The following is a 24,972-nucleotide window of genomic DNA, read 5'->3' as shown; positions in this document are numbered from 1 at the left end:
ATCGGTGTACACTTTCACATGATTTAAAAAGGGAATTCGTACTCGATGAGTAAACCGACACAGGATATGGGATTTGAACCGGGGATATGCCCAGCAGCATGAGCTCAGTTGCAAAAAGGCAAACATGCAATTGTAGCTCGTTTATCAATTTACTAGCAGAAGTACCCAGCGTTGCCGGGCAGGGGTGGGGGGGAGGAGGAAGGGAGGGGTCTAAGGGGAGGGGAAGGGAGGGGGGAAGGGGATGGGAGGGGAGGGGGAGGGGGGATGGAGGGGAGGGGAGGGGAGGGAAAGGGAGGTGCAGGGGGAGGGGGAGGGTTGGGTGGAGGGGGAGGGGGAGGGGGGAAGAGGAGGGGGAAGGGAGGGGGGAAGGGGTGGGGGCAGGGGGGAACGGGGGGAGGAGGGGCAGGGGGTGGAGGGGGAAGGGGAGGGGGAGGTGGGGAAGGAGGGGGGAAGGAGGGTGGAAGGGGAGGGGAGTGGGGGAAGGGACAGGAGGGGGGAGGAGGGAGGGTGAGGGGGGGGAAGGGGAGGGAGGGGGGAAGGGGGCGGGAGGGGAGGGGAAGGGGGCGGGAGGGGAGGGGGGAGAGAGGGGAGGAGGGGAAGGCGAGGGAGGGACGTGAGCGAGTCTGGTGGCGAGGATGGAACATCACGTGATCGCTCTGAGCGAATCAGCGAGCTGCTCTGGCACAGGCTGAGATTCAGTGCATAATGTTCCTCGCTGAAATGCGCTAAGTTAAATATGAATAAAAAATATGGATCTCGTCATCGGAGGTCATTTTTAGGTAGGCCATGTCTATGCCAAAAATCCAGTACGTGAGTGAGTCTGGTGGCGAGGATGGAACATCACGTGATCGCTCTGAGCGAATCAGCGAGCTGCTCTGGCACAGGCTGAGATTCAGTATATAATGTTCCTCGTTGAAATGCGCTAAGTTAAATATGAATAAAAAATATGGACCTCGTCATCGGAAGTCATTTTTAGGTAGGCCATGTCCTTCCCAGGCCCAACGGCCATGTCTATGCCAAAAATCAAGCACGTTAGCCTCTCCGTTTAGGAGTCTATAGGTAACACACACACACACACAAACTGTGTTTTATTTATATAGATAAAATCCCATTACAATTTGAACCACAAAAGAGTGAACCCAACGTGAGGGTTTTTGTACGGCAACACTGCCTTGTACTAACATCACTGAAAAAGAATTGCTGATGGTAGAAATGTAGAAGGGCCATCTACATATTAAATATGCAAGACATGGGGGGAGGGGGTGTGGGCAGAGGAAGGGGGTTGATTAAGAAAAATAATTTGGGAAAAAGGTAGAAAATAGGGGATAAAATGGAAGGAGTTTTGTGTGAAGGGGGAAATGAGAGGAGGGCATGTATGGAAGATGGGAGGGTGGGATTAAAGCAGGGGGAAAGGGAAAATAAAGCTTGTGGAGAAAGAGTAAGGGAGTGCTTACAGAAGAGGAAAGGTGGAAGTGGGTAAGGAAAATTGCACCGTTTTTACATACATCTATGCCTATAAAAGGCAAACTAGAACGGTACTCGGGAGAAAGCATACCTCCACCAAGCTGAACAGTTTTGCATCCCACTGATAGGTCGGATCTGGATCCAACATGAACCAAAATCTCATCGGCCTGTTCTTGATATTTACCCAACTTATCCACCAAGTTTTGTCACAAGTCGTCCAAAACTTTTTGAAATATCATGCTGCATATCACTTTTAGCATTACCACTCAATGGTGAAGAATCACTTAGAAAATTAAATAATTCTCGTACCCGGATCCGTATTCGGACCTTCACCAAAATCGAATCGATTTGTCCTTATCAAACACCCAACCTGTCCACCAGGTTTCGTCTGAATCCGTTTAACTTATTCAGATATTGTGCCATGTCGTATCTCTCAATGGTGAAGAATCACTTTAAAATTCTCGGATCCACATGTGGATCCGGATCTTCACCAAAATCTAATCATTTCGTCCATGTCACATACGCAACCTCTCAAAATTTCGGCCGAATCCATTAACAATTTTTTGAGATATTTTCTTCACAGGCAGACAGGGGTGAAAACATAACCTCAATTCACCTTCGGTAGCAGAGATAAAAATCTGTCTGTCTGTCTCTCTCTGTCTCTCTCTCTCTCTCTGTCTCTGTCTCTCTCTCTCTCTCTCACTCTGCATGTATATGTCTTTTACGCTCTCCACATGTTTTAAGTTACAAACTCCAAATTCGAGGTACAAATACAACCTTATGTGGGGTTGGGGGGGGGGGGAGGGAGAGAGGTGGGTATCACAGGCTAAGTGGCCGCGGACTCACCCAAAGGCAAATCCAATTGAAGGCAATCTCAGTGCATTCTAAGTAGTCCACAACAAGTGTGTCCACTCTCAGGAAAGCCAGAAAACAACATCTGTCCGACCTCAAGAATGAACTTTCAAACTTGTCTCCCACCTCTGAAACCTGGTGGCACCTTAAGTGTGTCTCTGGTGTATGCTTCCCTTCCATCCTTTCCATCTCTTCAAATTAAAACACAGCCGACTCCGCTTGCGAGAAGGTTGAATGTGTCAATTTTGTGTTTGGTCCAAATCTTTTGTTCCCAACCCCTCACTCTCGGTAGCCATCCTTCCCTGTCATAGCCAGGCAGGCTGCAGCTTCTTCCCTCTCTTCAGACCTTTAAAAAATCACAAGCTGGTCAAACACTTGGAATATGTCTTTTAATCCTGACAAATCTCACACTCTCGCCATCTCTCTTCGAAATGTCCGCTGGCTAACCCTTCGATCTACTTTCTTAACAATCCGCTTGAGGAAGTTCAGTCATTCAAACTCCTGGGTCTCACTATCAGCCATGATCTTTCTTTGGCGAACCACATTTCAAAGTTGGCCTCCAAAGCCAGCCTCTGTCGAACAAAGCCCTTCATTGGCACACCTGAACTCCAATCCACCTTCAACGCCTTCATCCATAATTGTATGTCAATACCATAATTGCAACAACAAAAAGGCCAACCATAATTCAATTAAGTTTGGTTATGAAGAGGCTTCCAAAAGTGTGCCGAGGATTAGTGCAAGTACGACAAGTTTTTCTATGGAACAGGTACAAAATCACTGCCACATAAATAATCATCAATGTCAATACTTTTTAGGGAATCATTTAGGACTTCAACACACTTTATATTGGTTCACGAGTTATCAAACAGTGACCACTATATTCGTCATGGGTGTGTGTCTGTGTGTCTGTCTGTCCGCAGCATAACTACCCGATGATATCATCCGATCTTGATGAAACTTGGGTGGGAGGTTGATATCATGATCTAGTTGTGTCTTGCCTAGAGAGGGCGTGTTGCGCCCATTGTGGGCGGAGCGACGCCCGAAAAAGATGTCTTTTTAGGGGGTAATCGAGTTCAAGCTACATCTTCTCCGAGGCAGTTGGAGGAATCTGACAGGGGTTTCGGTATTTGGTTAGGCCAATGTCATGTGTCCAGCCCCACGGAGCTCGATTTTTCATTTTCGCCCCAAGGTCAAGGTCACAAGGTCACGAAATTTAGAAAAGTCGATTTTTGATGGTTTTATTACATTGTTCGCTTCCTGAAAGGGTGAAATGTCGTACATGATCTTATATTATCACATACATCATGAAATACAAGTTTTCCAACAAATTTCAGAATCTTCGACCTTTGACCTTTGAAGGTCACAAAGGTCAAATTTTCAAAGTTGTCGGAATCGAACCGAATTTTCGGTATTGTGTAGCTAACTAACCTCATAACTGATGATACATTATTTTCTATCTCATTTCAAGGTCAGTAACCTTCGTTTTGACATTTCAAGGTCACAAAGGTCAAATTTTCAAAGGTGTCGGAATCGAACCGAATTTTCGGTGTTGTGTAGCTAACTAGTGTCATAACAGATAATACAGTCCTATTTATATATTTTCAATGTCGGTTTTGACCTTTGTCATTGAATACCGCTCGCTCGTGAACCATCGTCGTCTCCTGATTTGTTATTTTTTGCAGCAGCAATGTCCTGCTTGATTCTCCCTTGACATTCTCCCCTCTCCCCTGAATCCACCACACCAACCATCCCTCTTGTGTACAGGCATCACAGGTAAGCAACATTCGCACTCTTTAGGACTTTAAATTTGGCTGAACAAGAAAGAGCAAGCCATTATTTAAATGGCATTCATGGAAGGCAGATTCTGCCGCAGGGACAATAAAGACCGACAATTGACTCTAGAGAGTCCGAAATACCCGGAGTGAGTCCAGGAAATCCATTCCCCTCTGCAGGCCTGGTGGATAATGAAATACATTTCAGGATATTTTTTTGCTTTGTTACAATGTCACGTGCATACTCTTCAACATTCTGCATCATGGAATGTCACGGAAATACGTCGATAGGCAGGGGTGCACATTCGCCTGAAGCCGTGGGATTAGCAAGTGCTCTGCTTTGGCGTTGGTTTATGAGTGACAATTAGTGCTTTTCGACTTTTGTTGAACTGCAATTCTCCACAAAAGTCTGACTTTTATCAAAGATGCAATTTATTATCTTGAGCTGACAACCTGCTAGGTATGAGACAGATTTGCAGGAAATTAGCACTAAAGCACATCCTCGTTACCGCGCTGCCAATGGAATCCACGCGGCAGTTCACGTACCTTCATTACGCATGGCGGTGACGTAGCCAAACCACTCTTTAACGCTTGCCACTCCGTATGGGGCATTCTCGTGACTTTTTCGAGTGATCTTGGTGATTGTTCCCATTGGGCTTTCAAGGGCACCTCCTGTCGCCATCATGTTGTGACCCAGGACGAAATCCAGGTTCTGAGCCACGTATGTCGACGACTCCGCAGATTCTTTAGCACCAGAATCACAGGGATACATGTGGTAGAAATAGAAATTACTTAAATATCTTTTCATCTTGCATTCCAGTACCAATCTCCAGTGCAACTCAAAAAACATTAACAAACAATGATAGGTGCACACGCACACACACACTGCTAAAGTTTTAAAAAAGTTTCTGTTTCCGGCATGATGTCACTGTGCACTTCATCTGTACAGTGAGAGTCCTCCACAACTGTGGAACTATCTGTCACATATTGAACATTGGATAGCATCCCGCTGCTAACGAGCAAATTTCATCCATTCTGACATGCATCATACATTTATGTCTCTTTTTGTCATTTCCCTTCTAAATGTTCTCAGACAATGCTGGTAATGATTGGTTACTACTCAAGTGCTTGTCGTCGTTCTCTATAGGGGGTCTGTTTCCAGGTCTGGACGCTAAGTAAAAGAACCTCTTGTCCAAGATGCAAATGCCATCTCCTCCCACTTGACCTCTGTCACTTCATTTTCCTGATGGTCGTTACGAATCGCACATCTCCACATTCTTTTGGACCATCCTTTCATTGAGGTGGAGGTTGCCACCCTAAAACCCAATCTTGGTATGTCATGGTTGGATATGCAGGAAAGGTAGCCTAGCCACTCTAGGCAGTGCATACTGATGATCTCCTGCTGCTCGTCAGTCCCTGCATAGCCTAACTTATTGTGGTGTTACGTGTTGAATACACTGCTGTCTGTTGGAGATAGCATCAGCTGTTAAAGAAATTGGGGAGGGTGGATATCCAAAGGGGGAAACACCAAAAGCAGAGTAGAGAATTGCGAGTAAGATCAAGGGGAAGGGAAGGACACATGGGGGTGAACAAGCAGCACACAAGCTGAATGAAACACAGCAAGAGGTGGAAGGGGGCAGGTGGGGATGAAACGGGAATAGGAAAAAACCAACCTACAACTAACAAAGAAAAAGACATGAGGGAGACGGAGGGAGGACCACAATAATGTGGACAAGGCAGTGCTTGGGAATGGGGTCATTTGGGGAAGAAGAGGATGGATGGATGGTGGATGACCTGAGGTTGTGGTGAATATGAATGAATGAATGAATGATCGTCTTAAGGCCATTTTCCCCGCTAGTGCAGGGGTTAGCCTTGCGGGCCCCATGAGCTCATGGTTCCCTACTTGAGGCAATGTTTTTATGGCCGGATGCCCTTCCTGACGCCAACCCTTGGTCGCCTCTTCCGATGCGCAGGGATACGGTGTACCTATTCTAAATTGGGGGTACACACCGTGATCATTCTTCCCAGCAAGCTGGTACTCAATTTGCCGACCTTGGAAGGATGACAGGCTGAGTCAACCCCCCTGGCGTTAATTCAACGATCGACCGGGATTCGAACTCAGGATCCTAGGATCCCAAGCCGGCACCCTAACTGCTAAGCCAACACCAGGCTATAGCACCAGGCACCAGGCAACACCAGGCCAACACCAGGGGAAAAGAGATCGAGAAAGATCAAGAAGACCGAGAGAGATAAAGAGAAATTGAGAGAGATTGAGACAGACCGAGAAAGATCGAGAAGGATCGAGAAGGACCGAGAAGTATCGAGAGAGAATCGAGAAGGATTGAGAAGGATTGAGAAGGATCGAGAGAGAATCGAGAAGTATCGAGAAGAATCAAGAAAGATCGAGAAGGATCGAGAAAGATCGAGGAAGATCGAGGAAGATCGAGAAAGAACAAAAGAGACCGAGAGAGATCGAGAAAGATCGAGAGGGATCGAGAAGGATCGAGAAGGATGGAGAAGGATCGAGAAGGATGGAGAAGGATCGAAAGGGATCGACTGGTGAATAGCCATCTTGAAACCCTAGGGGGGAGAATGGGACATAACAGACTGGGGAAGTTGGTTCCACAGGTGAGAGAAAAGAGGAACAAATGAGTGGAGGTGTGCAGTGAGCCTGGATTTTGGGAGTTTAACAAGAAAGGATTACTGGTAGACAATGGGTGCATCCTGCAGAAATATGGGAGGGACAGAGCCAAGAGAAGGCAGAGGATCCAAGGCCAAAAAATGAGGTGCTGGGATACAAAGAGGTCACCGACCTCTTGGAATGTGAGAGTAACAGGCCGAGATATACAACTTCATCGTGAGAGATCCCAATGATTTTACTTTGGATTTAGTATCCACTCTCATGTTATTTTCACCTGAACACTGCCTTGTATAGGACACTAAAACATCTGGATTCCTGTGCAATTTGCTTTTCAACATCTGAACCCATCTTTCCTGATGACATCCTCTCAGATTTTATGTATGGAAATTCACCTTTTAGACTCAATCTCCCCACCAATGACGGATACGCTTTGTCCTCATTTGTTGCTTCTCTTCCAGGTACTACAAGCTTGATTTTGGGAAAAACAAACTCAAAGGCCAAGACCTCCATCGTCTAGCGGGTACTGTTTGCACAGTTCTCTCAGCACCAGGCCTCATTGTGGTGATGTGTGCTGCGTCATCAGAAAAATGGCTGATAGTCAGCCACGTCTTCTCACCATTGCGTGTGTACATAAGGAACATCCTGACAAGTATATACTTTAGGAGTTTAGGTAGATTCCCAATCCTTCTATCATCGACTTTTGCATTCTAGTTTTCCCTTAAAAGTCAAGCACACAGGCTAAACAGGATAGGTACCATGCAGCATCCCTGTCTTAGGCCATTGTTCACATCAATCTCTTCCAAGAGGGCACTATCCATATAAATATTGGCCTGAAAATGTTGGTGAAAGGATTGCATACGCTCAGTGGTTTGATAAGGCACACTAAGGTTCGCCAGTTGTTATCCACACCATAGCACGTGGCACAATGTCATTGCCTTTTGAATGCCAATAAAGAGAAAGAATGACTGTTTCCTGCTCCCAAACATCTCCATTAGCTAGTGTATGGTAAAAATGTCTTGGCAGCTTCGACCTTTTCCGAACCTATAACGGGACTCGGGAAGTTCTTCCTCACATAACACTCTGCAGCTTCTGTTGTAATATCCCGACAACCACATTCCCAACTGCATCAAGCAGGATGAATCCCCAGCAGTTGTCACATCTGCTGAGGTCCCCTTTCTTTGGGATGGTTACAACTACGGCATCAGTCCACTTCATAGAGACCTTGTTCTCTCTTCGTACTGCGTACAAAATGTAGCAGTCCGTTGAGGAAGTCTTCTTCACACCACGCTGCCTTCATCATCTCAGGGAGATTGCCAGAGTTTCTCCCAATCTGTAAATTCTCCAGCTTTCCAACTGACCTCTCCAACTCCTCCTTTGATGGCAGTTCTACCATATGTGGTAGTGGTGGTTGCTGACTTTATCAATCTCTGCTGTAATGAACTGGCTTTAGATATTCAGGATCCTTGCGAAATACCTCCTCCATCACTGCTGCTGTGCTCGGGGTGTGATGCAGATATTTTGATCCTCATCCTTTATTATATAATATATCTCATTGGCATAAGAACCCTTTGTCCACATTGCATGTTTTTAATGTTCTGCCAGACATTTTCCCCTCCAAATCTGCCCTGCTGAGTTTTTTATCAGCTTTGGCCTGCAACCAGGCATTTTTGGCTTCCTTTACAGCTTGGCGAGCATCACTGCATGATTGAGCAAACCTTTGTCGATCAATCTCACGTCCAGTGTTACCACTTCATGTACATTTAATTTGCGCATTTAAAATGATTTCAAGCATCTCGATGCTCTGAACCAGTGGGCATGTTTTGGTATTTTTTAGTTCAATGCTTAGAGCAGAGCATAGACAGTGCTGTCTTAGTTAATGTAGATCTTATTGAATCAGGCAACTTGTGAAATTTGTTTGTTTGACAATATCAGTCAATAGAGTACCACTTCCTTGATGTCGTATTTTTCCAGGTTTGCTTGTGGATGTCATTCTGCTATATAATGAGGTATTGTGCACATTTACTTCATTAAGAGAGGGTATGTTCAACAGTTCCATTCCTGCATCATTGCAACCTATCCCAATTGTGTGGGCCTCAAACATATTCCCATTTATCACACTCATCTTCTCTGGCTCCAACATGGTCAGTAAGGTCTCCTGGGATCACACATGTGCTTAATTTGATGGTATCTCATCCAATGCTTGTTGGAGAGACTGATCAAATATTACTTGCCCTTGTTTGCTTAGCTGGCTGCATATGTTGGTACATACAGCAAGATAGCACATATAGGTGGGCAGAGTTCCTTCTACTCCTCTTAAGTGTGGCTGTGGCTCTAATCAATCTGAGGTCGAGAAGTTCCATCGCTTTCCTCCTTCTTTCCACATAACTATGGCTGAAACCGTGAAAAGTATGGCAACACCTTCTTCTCTGTCGCTGGGGCCCGGGTTCAGGTGTTGGCCAGACACTTGTGAGCTCTCCACTCTATACTCCTCAGTAAAATACATTTCCAAACCACTGCTTCTTGCAAAGCAGCTACTCTCACTTGGTGTCAATGGAGATCTCTTCCTACCGTCTATTCGCCTGTCTTTAGTATGTCAAAGTCTTGGGTCGATCTTACATTCCATGAACCTGTTAAATGCACTGGAAAACTTTACATTATTCTGTGTGCAAGTGGTTGTGCCCAGAAAACATGCAAACTCCACATGGGTGAGCATTCAAGGGGTGAACCAAGTGGTGCTATGACATGACACCCTACACTTCTGTTCAAATTGGTCCTCACCTGCAATGCCATAGCTCTGTTGGTCAGTCAGCATAAAGTACCTTCCATTACACCAGGTGACCATTGAGGAGTGATTGGACACCTAAATATGCATCCACCCTGCACACACGTTTACACCCACCCGATGGAAACGCATGCACACACACGCACACGCACACACACACACACACACACACACACACACACACACACACACACACACACACACACACGTACCACTCATTCATCAATCCATCCGACACGCACCCACCTAATAACATATAAAAGGGCAGCAATTAACTTGTATCTTGCAATGTAATTGTAACATTAACATCAAGACATCAATATGAGACATCAAGAAATGTTGTTTTTTTAAAATTCACATCAATAAATCAACAAGCATAAAAATAAACATCAAGAAATAAATTTTATTTTGTGGAGAAACATCTGAACAATAGGCAATACAGTCAGTCACAATGGAGCACGGCATGGAATGGAAAATGAATGAATGAATGATCGTTTTAAGGCCATTTTCCCCGCTAGAGCGGGGGTTAGCCTTGCGGACCCCATGACAATCATGGTTCCCTGTTTGAGGCAATGTTTTTATGGCCGGATACCCTTCCTGACGCCAACCCTTGGTCACGCTCTTACGATGTGCAGGGATACGGTGTACCTATTCTAAATCGGGGTACACACCGTGATCATTCATCCCAGCAAGCTGGTACTCAATTTGCCGACCTCGGAAGGATAACAGGCTGAGTCAACCCCCCTGGCGTTAATTCAGCGATCGACCAGGATTCGAACTCGGGATCCTAGGATCCCAAGCCAGCACCCTAACCGCTAAGCCAACACCAGGCTAAATGGAACACCATGGAACACCATAGAATGGAAATGTGTGTTTAATCACAGCAGAGGTTCTGCAAATAAAACCTCGGAAATAAAATACACCACGCATGTTGAACACGGCAGATCAATTAGCGATGAGACGAAGCAAGACCAATAATATTGAATTATTTACTTAACGTGGTCACCGGAAAACCCACCATTTTGTCGAATGTGCTGCGCTTCTGTGGAAAAGAATATGTTTGGCCCCTTGAGCTGGAACAGCGCCCAGGACTTGGCACGAAAGTTAACCCCGTGGAAGCAGGCGAGTGTCACGTGATGCCCGTGCAGTTCCATTGTGCCACCCAGTAGCTCGGCATTTGAGGGCAGTGGATGCGGGAATAAAAACAACGGGCAGTCCGAGATGACGTGCAGCATGGCTGGCCAGTGCCTATGCTGGGCCATATCAGATGTGCCTTTGAAGAGATCAGGATCAGATGGAGGACAGGGTTAAACCAAAGCAAGGATGAAATTAAACACAAAGGCTTAAGTTAAAAACTTCAAGAACTTGAGGTCATAGCTATAACAACATATTACATAGTTCGGACAACTAACATTAACCATCCGTATATGTGTGTGCACATTTTAGAACATGCAATGGAATCAAATTGAGCCACACTCTACCAGATTCTTCGGAAGCCTTCTCAGATACAACCAGTGAGGCCTTTGCAGGCCCGTAATGCACAGGGCCCCATGTAGAAAACACCCGCTTGCTCGTATCAAACTGCTGAGTGAAGAATTCCTGAAGCTTCATGCCGATCTTGATCAGGTCGGGGGTTGTCGATCGAGAGATCATTACTTGAAAAACATTCCATGAGAGGTCCCCATGAACAAAGATCTTCCTGCAGTAATTAAAAGATGAAGAAAAAAAACCCATCAAAACATGATGAGAACAGGGCATTAGTTAAAGAAATTTGAAAATCTAAATCTAAATCATTGTCATAAAAAAACGATTCATCAAAAAATTGGAACTCAACGTTAAACGATTCAACAATTAGGTGATGGACCCAACCAACTGCCACCAAAATTCCCACAGACGTACTTTGTTAACTGTAGAGCAGAAACAGCCTGGGCATACAACTTTTATAACCTCAACAATAATGGAGAACCTGCATCTTGTGGAGTAGTCAGTTTGCACTGACCATCACTCAACCTTGCTTGGCATGTTTTATTGCCACAGATCCACCCATCCATCTGACATGCACCCATCATCCATCCGACACACACCCATCCATCCATCTGATACACACCCACAAATCCGACATGCACACACCTAATAAAATATTAATGCACAAAGAAGAAAACAAACAAACAAACAAGAAAACAAGAAATGTGTCGTGCACATTTTGCGAAATAGTTGCGAAATCCCTAAAATAAATTGTTGGCCTATGATGACATCAAAAATAATTGGTGGTTGAACTCAGAGACGTGGTATGCAAATCCTCTTCAGATTTGAAGTAAATTGGATGAAAATTGAGGATTTTATAAAATTCGGCCGATGTTGACCTTTTGGCCAATGTTGACCTCAAAAATACTTAGTGGTTGAATTTAGTAATCAGATCTGCAAATCCTCTTCAGATTTCAAGTTAATCGGATGAAAATTGACAATCTTAAGAAATTTGGCCTATGTTGGTCTCTGTTTTTGTTAATTGGCTGATGTTGACCTCAAAAATAGTTGGTGGTTGAATTCAGTTAGCTGATGTGAAAATCCCATTCAAATTACAAGTCAATCGGATGAAATTGAGGATTTTAGAAATTTGAAATGGTTATTGACCTTTGGCCTATGTTGACATTTTGGCCTATCCTGATCTCAAAAATAGTTGGTGGTTAAATTCAGTTAGCTGATGTGAAAATCCCATTCAAATTACAAGTCAATCGGATGAAATTGAGGATTTTAGAAATTTGAAAAAAGGTGGTTGACCTTTTGGTGTATGTTGACATCAACTCTAATTGGTGGTTGGTTTCAGTTTGCTGATATGAAAATCCGATTCAAATTTAAAGTCAACCGGATGAAAATTTGAGGATTTTAGAAACTCAAAAGGGTTGTTGACCTTTTGGCCGATGTTGATATGAAAAATAATTGGTGGTTGAATTCAGTTCACCGATATGTAAAGCCGATTCAAATTTCAAGTCAATCAGATGAAAATTGAGGATTTAGAAATTAGAAAAAAGTGGTTCACCTTTGGCCTATGTTGCCTTTATGACCTATGTTGAGCTTATGATCTATGTTGACCTCAAAAATATTTTATGGTTGAATTCAGTTAGCGGATATGTAAATCCTATTCAAATTTCAACTCAATCGGATGAAAATTGAGGATTTTAGAAATCTGAAAGGGTCTTGACCTTTTGGCCTATGTTGACCTTAAAAATACTTAGTGGTTGAATTTATTAACCAGATCTGCAAATCCTCTTCAGATTGCAAGTTGATCGGATGAAAATTGACAATTTTAGATATTTGGCCTATGTTGGCCTAGGTTTTTGTTAATTGGCCGATGTTGACCTCAAAAATAGTTGGTGGTTGAATTCAGTTAGCTGATGTGAAAATCACATTCAAATTCCAAGTCAATCGGATGAAAATTGAGGATTTTAGAAAGTTGAAATGGTTATTGACCTTTGGCCTATGTTGACATTTTGGCCTATCCTGAGCTCAAAAATAGTTGGTGGTTAAATTCAGTTAGCTGATGTGAAAATCCCATTCAAATTACAAGTCAATCGGATGAAATGGAGGATTTTAGAAATTTGAAAAAATGTGGTTGACCTTTGGCCTATGTTGACCTTTTGGCCTATGTTGACCTCAAATCTAATCGGTGGTTGGTTTCAGTTTGCTGATATGACAATCCGATTCGAATTGAAAGTCAATCGGATGAAAAAAAATTCTCCGTGGAGCGGTTTCTCTGATGTAGAGGTGCAAGGTTTTTGGTTTTTCCAAGATGGTGCCCGTATCACGTGCCCGATGATGTCATAATTATCATTGAAAAAAATCTACAGGAGGAGGCGATCCTATGGTAAAAATTTCTTGCCCATTGGACTAACAGTTGCAGAGATTTTTTTCCCCATACCGATCAGATCAAGCATTGTACTTGTCGAATTATGACGTCATAACAAGCGTTGTACTTGTATAATTATGACGTCATATCAAGCGTTGTTACTTGTAGAATTATGACTTCATATCAAGCGTTGTACTTGTCGAATCATGTAGCCCCCTTCGGTGCCCGGCAATGATGTCATGCAGCGCCTGGAGATGGAATAGGAAAGGAGCAGTGCACAATATAAAAGAGCAGCGATTAACTTATATTTTCTGTCATGTAATGATAACATTAGCATACCATATTTGGCTGATCAATTCCCTAAATAGAAATACTGTACATGTGTTGGGATCTTCCCTTTCACTCTCTCAATTCCTATGTTTTCATCCCACTTTTGGATTTTATTAATAAAAACTACGTTTCAACAGCCTGCATGGAGAAACTGCTGTACAACTTCATGGCATAAAGCTCCATAGCTCCTAAAATAGAGTTCATCATAATGGACTTGGCATCTTGCATCCAACCTTAACTAAGGATTCAGTTTGGATTATGGGCCTAGGAATGTGGAATTTTCCAATCGTCGGTCCATAATCTATGGGGTCATTTTTACAAAGTAGTCGCCGACAAAGTCGCCGGACGCATTATGTTTTCGGGTTGTCCGTCCATCCGTCCGTCCATCCGTCCGTCCGTCCGTCCGTACGGGCTAAACTTCGTTTTTCTCAGCAACCATATGTCCGATTGAGACGAAACTTTCAGGGTAGGAGTGACACCCATGCAGAATGTTTTTATGATAATTGTGACATCATAGGTCACATGGTATGGAAGCCATCTTGGATTAAAAGCAAAAAATTAAAAAAATATTTCTCAGAAACCGCTGAATGGGAAAAATTTGAAACTTGGCACATTGTTAAGACCTCCCAATGGGGAACAAAAGCATGATAATGATGACATCATAGGTGAAGTGGTATACCAGCCAAAAATGTTTTAATCGAATTCCTTATCCTAAAAATCTGAAATTGCATGTACATGATCTGTGACCCATTTGTATTGAAATATTAAATTAATGACATCATAGATCACATGGTTTGGCAGCCATATTGGATTGAAAAAAATTAAATGATTATATCTCAAATGCTTACCCTATCGATGCGAAATTTCACAAATATCATCTAACAGCACTGTTGCATATAGTTTGAAAATGATGATGTCGTAGGTCACGTGGTTTGGCAGCCATCTTGGATAGAAAAACGAACCTTATCCGATCAACACGAAACTTCACAAACGTGATCCCCTACCCATACAGATGCACAGTGATGGCATCCACCCGTTGTGGGACTAAGCGGAGGCATATTGGCGACAGTTGCATTGTTCTAGTTAGATTTTATATCTGTGTCAGGCTTTTGAACAAGCTGAAGCATGCATTTCCATCTATTCCCATGTAAGTTGATTTTGTGTTTGTGCTTCAATTTATCCTTGCCACCTCCCAACACCTCACCTCTTTACATAACCAGGATACAGAGTTGCTGAACACACACACACACACACACACACACACACACACACACACACACACACACACACACACACACACACACACACACACACACACACACACACACACACACACACACAACAACAACAACAACAACAACAACCATTGCAAAAATCCTGGGCAATCGCCGACATTTCCACCAAAGTAAGGCAAGTTGCAACTGACGAGGGAGACGCACACTGTGCTGAGATCCATTGGGAAGGTGTATCCGAGCCATCCTAAAAAAGCTGGCTCATCACTAATTTGAAAAATAAAAGGAAAACAGGTAAGTAGGATGATCTCAAGTTTTTTCAGCATTGCTTCTGGCAATGCGGACAAAAAGACGTCACCAAGTTTCAAGTCTCCTCGAAAACCACAATCTCCTCGAAAATAATTCGCATTCCACATCGGATCAACGAGAATACCGGGTGTTACATTGAGAAAAGGCCGAGTTTACTTCTGCAAAATAGTTGCAAACAATGCTTCTCTTGGCTTCCCATGAGGAATTCCAGACGGAAAATATTTTTCAAAAGAATAAGCTGCACATTTCAATGTTTTCCTTTTCATCCTCCCACAGCTCCTCCCTTTTCCATGTTGCGCTAAGAATGTTTAATTTGTCAAGCAGCCGAAGCAGTTGTGGCAAAACAGGTGGATATCAACCAAATACCCTTTGAATCAAAGAAGATGTGTTATCGCAGAAAATAAATTCCTTTGTTTGCAGACTTTCTTGCGACACCTGGCGTTATCCCCTCTTCCCAAACAAACTTCGATTCAAATCACTCACCTCAAACTTCCCTTCTATTATCGTCTTCCTTATACTTTATGACTTCCCTTTATCCGAGCCTTCTCATTTTATCCTTTTAAGACAGGAAAAACAAAGCCATTGTATTGTACAGGGACACACGTTTTGTCTGACAGTGTCGAGTCAGAAGTTGATCCTGGATCCAGCGTGACCTTCCAATCATCACGAAGCTGCAAGTCCGCATTGCTGAAGATCCCCATGAGGATGCTCGTGCCCATGTAATCCACCCTGGCCTCTGTGGAACCCAGGGTAACCTGCACGCGATGTTTAGGCTCCTGCAATGGGTGTTGTGAGAGGAAGGCTGTGGAAATAAAGTGAGGAAGTTGCTGCATCATCCGGCATCACCAAACAACCTTGGATTGAAATCGTAAAATTTGATTGGAGAAAATTGAGCATTAACTTTGACTCTCACCAACCACCTCCAGTGTATTGACACACACCGTACCCCCGACCACACCACCTTTGGCATCTAGTTGGGAGCTACCCAGTCCGACCGTCATGGAAATGTCGCGGTCGTTCTCACTCCCCACTGAGAGGCGGCCCTGGCTTCTGAGTCCTTTGGTGTTCCACCTGCGGCGGCAAAGCAGCGGACCAGCCGAAACATAAACGTAGCGATTTAAAATGAAGTTTGCTTTCTTGTTTCAATCATCATGCACTTGTGAACCGTGTGGTGAAGTTTCCTGCAGCTGGTGAAATTTCCTTGCATTATCAAACCTGGTGTTGGCTTAGCGGTTAGGGTGCCGGCTTGGGATCCTAGGACCCTGGGTTCGAATCCCGGTCGATCGCTGAATTAACGCCAGGGGGGTTGACTCAGCCTGTCATCCTTCCGAGGTCGGCAAATCGAGTACCAGTTCACTGGTAATTCCCTGTGTGTCGCAAGAGGTGACTAACAGGGTTGTGGGCAGGAAGGGCATCCGGCCATAAAACATTGCTTCAAAAAGGGGACCAAGGTGCCCGAAAAAGGCCAACCCCTGCTCTGCGGGGAAAAATGGCCTCTAAAGGTGGTCTCTCTCTCTCTATCAAACCCATACAACCACATAAACCTCATGCAAACTATACAAGTACTCCATCAGTCATTGGGACCACCGTCTAGGATTCAAATCCAAGGGTCGTATTAGTTTTAGTGACAGATTAGTGGATACTACTCAACGTCCTGGTTCTAACTCAGGTCTTGTTCCACTGGTTACCTCCGCCACCAAAGCTGGATGGAGGTTATGTTTTCACGCCTGTCTGTTTGTCTGTGAACAAAATATCTCAAAAGGTTGTGGACTGATTCAGACGAAATTTGGCAGAGATGTAGCGTATGTGACAAGGACGAAATGTTTAGATTTGGGTGAAGATCCGGATTCGGATCCGGCTACTAGAATTTGTAAGTGATTCTTCACCATTGGGAGATAGTGCCAAAAACTATACATAGCAGGATATCTCAAAAAGTTGTGGACGGATTTGGACGAAACTTGGTGGAGACGTTGGGTGTCTGACAAGGACAAATAGATTCTATTTTGGTGAAGATCTGAATATGCATTCGGATATGAGAATTATTTAATTTTTTTAAGTGATTCTTCACCATTGAGTGATATGGCCAACCAGGTGGAGGTTTGCTCTCTACTGAGTCCCGTTCTTGCTCTCTTTGTGATCCTCATGCACTCACTGGCATTGCCCCTCCCTCCCTCCTCCTCCAAAGGCAAACATCAGCATTTGCAGCACATACGTGGTGTTCCCCATAGCGTTGCTCATGTTCATCTGCACGTTCAGCTGCGAGAAGTTGATTGCAAACAGCACCAACGTTTTCCATGGAGCGCTCTGCTGCCCGCCCGCCTTGCTCTTCCCTTCTGAACCTCGTGAGGAGGCTGGAGTTGATGTCTTTGCGTGAGAGTCTGAAAATAGTATGCACAGGAGCTTGCACCTGTTTATTGAAAACAGCGACATCGATGGTGCAATTTCTTTTTGGATGCTGCGAGAAACTCTCGGAATCTCAAAATAAAGTCCAATATGTACGTAAACAGGGAAACACACAATGTATCCAATTACTCTGATTAATCACACACAATGTCTTCACTTAATTTAACACTTTGGAAATGCATTTGATGAATTAGACATTTATCGAACCAAAAATCACGGGGGCCCATATTGTTGCATCCACTGCCGTCCATTGTGAGATACTGCGAATACCATGTGACCAGACATGGACAAGAACCACGACACGTGAAATTGCGACAAATAATTGAGTCACACTCGGACAAAATTAAATGAGACTAACAGCCAATTAAATTAAAGCTTTCTGGTTTGGGGTCTGCTGCACGTGTTGGTTTGATCGGCAGTTGCTCTTTCCATTTCAAAGCTACGTTTCCCAGACCAGATCCATCATGTCATTGTTATATTTTAGTCCCCATATTGCTGTTTGGGTTGCATTGGCAGATTCGATTCGTTTTTGTGGTGCTCGAGGCCTTGTCCTCTGATAGCTGGCGTGGAAATTGTCTCTGGACACCGTGTTCCTCGTTGCACTTCTCCCCCCCCTCCCCCCACACCCCTAAATATTGTCCTTTTTGCTTCCTCAACTCTATCCTATTCCCTCTCCATGCTTGAAAAAAACAATTTTTTTTTTTACTCAAAAACATGGATTTCAATCTGTTTGTAATTCCTTCTGCCTGTATTTCCTGTACTTCATTCTATATTCCTAGCTTTTCTCAATATTCCCCAACTGAGACGCTTCTTCCTATAAAAGCTTTTAAATACATTTAAAAAATGTTTCACCTTCCTTATTTCTCTGTCATCAGCGCACATGTTCTTCTTCTTCACAACGATTATTTTCCTAAACTACCTCTCACGAACGGTTGCTCCAACAACGCAACCCTCCTCCCATACGTACATCACAACCCTCTCACCTCTGTGCTTTCAAAAATAATTATTTCCACCCAGCCCATGATATTTGTCTCCATATGTCCAGAATGGGAATCTTGATAAGTCCAGTTTATAGAGGTTGTCTGCTCACGACAATATATTCCCCTTCAGGTCCTTTAACAGTGTTAAAGCCCTCCATGTCAGTACACTCACCCACATCTCCGACAAGCCAATGTCCTTCCAACCCCATCCCTCTTGTGTTCCCCTCTACAGAATCCACCCCCTCAAAACCAGCCCCCCTCTTCACCATCAACCTCACACCACCTCTATTCATTAGTTCCTATTTTTTCCCAACTGTGGAACCAACTTCCACATTCTCTTTAATGTCATTCTTCCATTCAGGTCTTCAAGACAGCTGTACACACACCACTATCTCAGATCATCCAAATCCAAAACCGTGATCTTCTCTACCCACGTTAATCCTCTCCTGCCCACCTACACATCCCTTTGTTTGTCCGTCTTCGTCTATTTTGTCCCTCGGCCCTGCTGTGAAAGTCCCCCACACGTTCTTTCTACTGTTCCTTTTGTTCTGTTGCGTCCTAATCCGTTCTGTGGTCTAACCTTGCCAGGAGCCAAGACTTTGTATATAAACAAATAGCCTCATTAAATTACTTTGCATTTTCAAGAGCACAACCAGAAGTTGTGGGTGGCCACTCACGCACGCACATACAAACATGCACATGACACAGAAGCGAGTTGTGTAAAAGTGAGGTGTTCCTGTAAATTCCACAGTGGGCATTTCACGACAATAAGGAGATGCTGAAATAACATTTCGCTTCACATATCATCACGACGAAGCAGTGGATGATGCAACATCACAATGTCAGTTGATCGATCAGAAGAAAATACGTGGGCAAAATGAAAACAAACCTGCGCGGTTGGCTGCGTTAGAATCCAAAGGGCTGCGTAAGCAAGTGTTTGAAGGCGACTTGAGGCTGTGGGGTGAGCTAGAGCCAGAAATGCTGAAGATGCTTGGGGATGGTGGAACAAATGGGAAACCGGAGGCCGTTGTCTGAGCACCTGCCAATGAAGCTGAAACTAGGTTAGAAGGTTCCAACCTTGGATCCTGCGACTCCCAAGACCGAAAGTTAGCTTTACGAACAGACTCCGGGGAGAGGCGATGACTGGTACTGTCTGTCGACTCTGGGGTGCCGGACGATGAAGCTGAAATATACGGAAGTAGTGCTTAAGAAATTGAGATCCCAATCTGGCTTGGTAAATGACCATTCATTTGACATTTTCGTAATGGCAATGCACCAATTACAAAAAGTTGTTTTTGCTGCACGAGATCAATTAATGAACAAATCGGTTTCCCAAGATATCACAAATTACATGATATGCTCCACGGGGTTTTACCATCAGCAAAATGAATGAGGATGCTTTTGTGGTAATAAGAAATGTCGACTGAAAAGTTATTTTTTTCAAAAGAATGAAAAAAAATTAGAATTCGACATTGGTCTTTTTCACCAAGAAAAGTTGACAGGCTAGAGGCCGCGATATTACCACTCGGAACCAAAAGTTAATCAGCTGGTCATAAAGATGAGAAACTTTCAATGTACAGAAAAGCAAGATAATCTAACAAATATTTAAACTTCGTGAATCAAGGAAAATTATGCTTACAAGAGATGTTTACAACCGTTTGATCTCCCAGGAAGAGCCTACGAGCAATGCTACGCCGATACCATGCTTTTGGAAAGTCGAGCATCTCACTCAGTCGCCGCATGTCGTACTTGAAAGAAGCAGAGCCGATGTCACAAACACCTAGAAGTGAAATGCACATTGGAGATGTGCTTTAACTCGAGCAATCCTCAAGGTCAAATAAGGCGTCCAAGAAAACAATGGAGGCCGATACTTGATGTACTCACCCGAGATATTGATAAGGGTGGCTTCACCCTTTGTGCCAGTCTTGTTAAGAGTTGGCAGGGAGTCATGAGTGAGTGGGGTACCGGCCTTCCTTGTGCGGGACAAGCTCACTTTCACAAACTCCAAATTGATACTCAGGGAATCTTTCCTGCCTGTCACCGAAGGTTGCTCCTCTGAAGAGGTATCACCTGCGATGAAACGCAAAATGGTGGTGGCATATATTACAATAAAAACTTGGCTGAATATCCATGCCTGCTTTCAACGAATGAATTAATGTGGAAAATTAAATTAAACCTTTACCCTTGGATACAATCATGAATGAATGAAGGAATAAATGAATGAACATACCTGGCATGCCAGCCTGTGCCATTGATCCAACATTGGCCTTCTGCTTTCCACCGTAAGGGTGGAAGACATAGAGGGAGAAATCGGACATGCAGGCTGTGAAGCTCAGTCCGCTGCAGTTTGTAGGCACCGATAACTCGGACTGGCTGCTGCAATGGCGCAATCGGGTTTGCGAAGTGCTCGGGCCTAAAATAAACAGAAGGGGAATTAAAGAAACTTGCAACAGTACCTGCCCTACAGGCGGGGCTTCAATTAGGAAGCCCAAATGAAAAGGCAAAATATCAGAAATTGAAGGCTTTTTTTTATTTTAAACGATTCATATAAACATCCGTTGAATCATATCACACGCAAATCTTCAAAATCTAAACAGCACATGGCGCCCATTTTGAAAAAAAGATTTAATTCTGCAAAACGGAAGCGGCTGCTACACGTCTTTCTCAGTCGCACGTTTATGTGTGAAGAGTGCGCGCCGAATCTGTAACACGGAAGCGGCCGCTGCACCTATTTCTCAGTCGCTTTGCACACGTTGCCATGTTACTTCGGAGCCGCACGTTTATATCGGAAGAGTTCGTCAGGAGTCAATCTACTCTCTCCTGGTACGTATAATTTCAACAAAAGCCACATCACTGTTCATATCGGTAAATATTATTCAATCGTGTTTGGAAAAACTGGAAAATTGGAAAACATGGAAAAATTGGAAAAACAATATAGCCTACTTTACTCAAGGGGGTCCTTGGATTATACACCCAAAATATCGTTGTGATCGGTTCAGTCGTTTTTGCGGTACCTTCGAACGGACAGACAGATGGACATTTGGTGAATTATAGTAAGACTAGCAACAGTACCCACCCTATGGGTGAGGCTTCAATTGGGAAGCCCAAATGAAAAGGCAAAATATCAGAAATTGAAGGCTTTCTTTATTTTAAACGATTCATATAAACATCCGTCGAATCATATCACACGCAAATCATCAAAATCTAAACAGTATCTTTAGAATTTCAATAAAAGCCATATCACTGTTCATATCGGTAAATATGATTCCATCGTGTTTCAAATCGTGATCGATACACTATGATCGTGATGATCGTGATCGTGAATTGCGATCGATAATCGTGTTCACAATCGCTATGTCGTATGTACTCCCGATACGTGTACCAAATTCCCGATACGTGTAACTGTACCAAATCAACAGTTAAAAGGATTTTGAGCCGATAGCTGTTACGGCCTTGGCAAGATCGTTGGAGACAGCGATCTGTTAGCGTATTCACCACCCAAATAGATATGTGTAATTCTCTCATGTAGAGATTAAACGGCGTTTGAACTTTGGCCAAGGTCATTATTTACTTTTAATGATGTTTATATACATTTGTATATACATTTGTACATACATTTGTATATACAATTACATACATTTGTTTACATACAATGATGTTACTGTTTATATAGAGGGGGGGAATGTCGTTGAAGCTGAAGGGAAAGGTGTATGCTGCATGTGTGAGAAGTGTTATGATTCATGGGAGCGAGACATGGGTAATGAACGTAGATCAGCAACGAAGGCTGGAAAGGGTGGAAATGCGAATGGTTCGGTGGATGTGTGGAGTATCGTTGAGAGAGAAGAAGACAAATGATGAATTGCGAAAGATGATGGGAATAGAGCCTGTGATGGATGCTGTGAAGAGCAACAGTTTGAGATGGTTTGGTCATGTGTTGAGGAAGGATGAAAGTGACTGGTTGAGAAGAGTGATGGAAATGAATGTAGAAGGAAGTAGAGGACGGGGAAGACCGAGAAAGACTTGGCTAAAGATGGTCGAAGAAGAAATGCAGGCAAGGGGGTTAACAAGGGGAGATGCAGAAAATAGGGCAAAATGGAGAAGATTGTCATGGGGACCGCAAGGCTAACCCCCGCTCTTGCAGGGAAAATGGCCTTAAAATGCCTGTTGTTGTTGTTGTTGTTGTTGTTGTTGTTGTAATGATGGTTATATACGAATGATGTTTATATTGGTTTTGGGTCGTCCTTTCCGCATATCTCGTGAGATTGTAAGTTGGAGAGACGGCCGTGATGGCGGGGAGCGAGGGGGTTGGAATTCTCTCAAGCAGGGATTCAACCCGTGTCCTTATAAACGGTCTTTGACCGAGGTCACCAAGTTCGATCGTTGCAGCCGTGCGGCACCCGGGAAAACAACATCGTCACAATGAGAACATCGTCACAATGAACGTTATGCGAACGCGAATGTTATGCGGGTGTCCAAACATGAGAATGCTGGAGACTAAAGCTGAAATTGGGAAAACTAAATAGCCTATTTTACTCCTGGAGATCCCAGGATTACCTACCCAAAATATCGTTGCGATCGGTTCAGCAGTTTTTACGGTACCTTCAAACGGACAGACAGAAGGACGGACATTTGGTGAATGATAGTAAGATGACCAAGATCGGCAAATGTAATATGTTCTGCAGCCCACATCCCAAGCAGTTTGAAGGAGTCAATTTGAGTCATAATCACCAAGAATACAAATCAGGGATGTTTTTGCCCTTGTTATTAGTCCCCTACCGGTGTACACCGGAGGGGACTATAGGTTTGCACTCTGTCCCTCCGTCTGTCAGTCTGTCCGTCCGTCCGTCCGTCCGTCCGTCTGCCTGTCCGTCCGTCTGCCTGTCCGTCCGTCCGTCCGTCTGTCAGTCCGTCACGCAAAGAACAGTTTTCCTGACTTTTTTTTCTAAACTCTTAATGCTAATGATTTCAAACTTGGTACATGGTTTCCTCATGATAAGTTACAGATCAAGTTCGAACTTCACGACGTTTCGATCATTTTTGACAAAGTTATGGCACTTTGAACTTTGGTAATTTCCCCAACAGCTTTCCAGACTATAATTTGGAGTGCGGTAAGTGAAAGCTGTTAATATTCCTTGTGTACAATATGCTGTAATCGTGGACTGTTCTTTAAAATGCTTTCCTAGAATAAGCATCAAGTCAAAAACGTTTTCACTGAATTTTGTTTCCATTGACACAATTCTTCATATCAGGCAAGAATACATTGAATTCACATAGTTTACCAATAAATCAACAATACATCTAGGGAGGTTGGAGTGTCACTTTACCATATGCTTCTGTGCGTATAATCTGCGTGAATACTTCTTTAAATATGTATCTGATACTCTGCCCTCTTAGCAGTATATACAGTACGCGTCAGAAGTAACCTAGCTTCCACGGTCCGCAGATAACCTGGTCAGGATAACCCGGTCTCACATCATCCGCGCCCACATTCAACCGTGCATAAATTTGCATATTTAATGAGGTTCGTCTGTCACACTTTGGTTTCCATGCGATAACTCCACCAAATATTGGCTGATTTCAACAAAATTTTTCACACACGTGTCTCGGCATAACTCGGATCAAGTTTGAAAACCAGCATCAACTGGTGGAACAACTCAGTTTTCTTTGAAATGACACTTTAAAATTCGCCCATACCAGCTAAAGAATGGTTTATAGTTTTGGATTGAACACTTATCAACGAGGCGAGGCGTGACACACGTGTCTCAGCATACCTCAGATCAAGTTTGAACTTTGGGAATTTCCCCAACAGTTTTCCGGACTATAATTTGGAGTGCGGTAAGTCATAATACTGTCTTCTATGACAGTGCTACCCAATGCCGGTAGGGGACATGTATTGCAGCGCAATACTCAGAATGCTTGTTGCATTTCACTTTTAATGAACAGGCAAATGCTTTACAGTGCATGCAGAATCATCCCGATTGCTAACTTTACTGGGAATGGGGCAGTGACCAACTTTTGGGAGTTGTGTGCCACTGGAAGGCCTCGATTGCTCAACCAACCTGCAATGCCACCGCTTTTCTTACAGGTGATTTAAGCACCATCTGAGCAAGCAGGGAAGAGAGTAGGGAAGATAATATGGAAGAGTTACCTCGGTCACCTGGTGGGCCAGACTCCAAAACACCTCTGTTCTCCATGGGGGCTCGATTCGAGGAAAAGACCAGGTCGAGGGAGGGCAACTTGAGCAGGCACTCGACACGTGACACTGGCAGGCAACTAAAACAAATCTGTGATGGCTGTGGAAGGAGTGAAATAGAATTGATCATGACTTGTGATAGTTATTGAGAACAATAATAGGCAAAACCA

General features: G+C 43.7%; 1 protein-coding gene across 1 annotated transcript in view; it reads right to left on the bottom strand.

The window, feature by feature from the left end:
• The window catches only part of BLTP1 (bridge-like lipid transfer protein family member 1), a 282,755-nt gene that overhangs the window by 32,260 nt on the left and 225,523 nt on the right, over nucleotides 1-24,972 (bottom strand). Inside the window, exons 61-71 of the mRNA XM_078766129.1 lie at nucleotides 24,758-24,902; nucleotides 20,840-21,022; nucleotides 20,494-20,679; nucleotides 20,249-20,389; nucleotides 19,499-19,792; nucleotides 17,439-17,604; nucleotides 16,140-16,297; nucleotides 15,830-16,028; nucleotides 10,993-11,210; nucleotides 10,530-10,784; nucleotides 4,635-4,832 (exon numbers count right to left, since the gene is read on the bottom strand). Of these exons, the coding sequence (XP_078622255.1) occupies nucleotides 4,635-4,832; nucleotides 10,530-10,784; nucleotides 10,993-11,210; nucleotides 15,830-16,028; nucleotides 16,140-16,297; nucleotides 17,439-17,604; nucleotides 19,499-19,792; nucleotides 20,249-20,389; nucleotides 20,494-20,679; nucleotides 20,840-21,022; nucleotides 24,758-24,902 (2,143 nt within the window). The remainder of the gene's footprint in view (nucleotides 1-4,634; nucleotides 4,833-10,529; nucleotides 10,785-10,992; nucleotides 11,211-15,829; nucleotides 16,029-16,139; nucleotides 16,298-17,438; nucleotides 17,605-19,498; nucleotides 19,793-20,248; nucleotides 20,390-20,493; nucleotides 20,680-20,839; nucleotides 21,023-24,757; nucleotides 24,903-24,972) is intronic.

This window comes from Myxine glutinosa, chromosome 12 (genome assembly GCF_964187855.1).
Source record: "Myxine glutinosa chromosome 12, kmMyxGlut1.1, whole genome shotgun sequence".
NCBI classification, from domain to species: domain Eukaryota; kingdom Metazoa; phylum Chordata; class Myxini; order Myxiniformes; family Myxinidae; genus Myxine; species Myxine glutinosa.
This window is presented reverse-complemented; position numbering and strand designations above follow the sequence as displayed.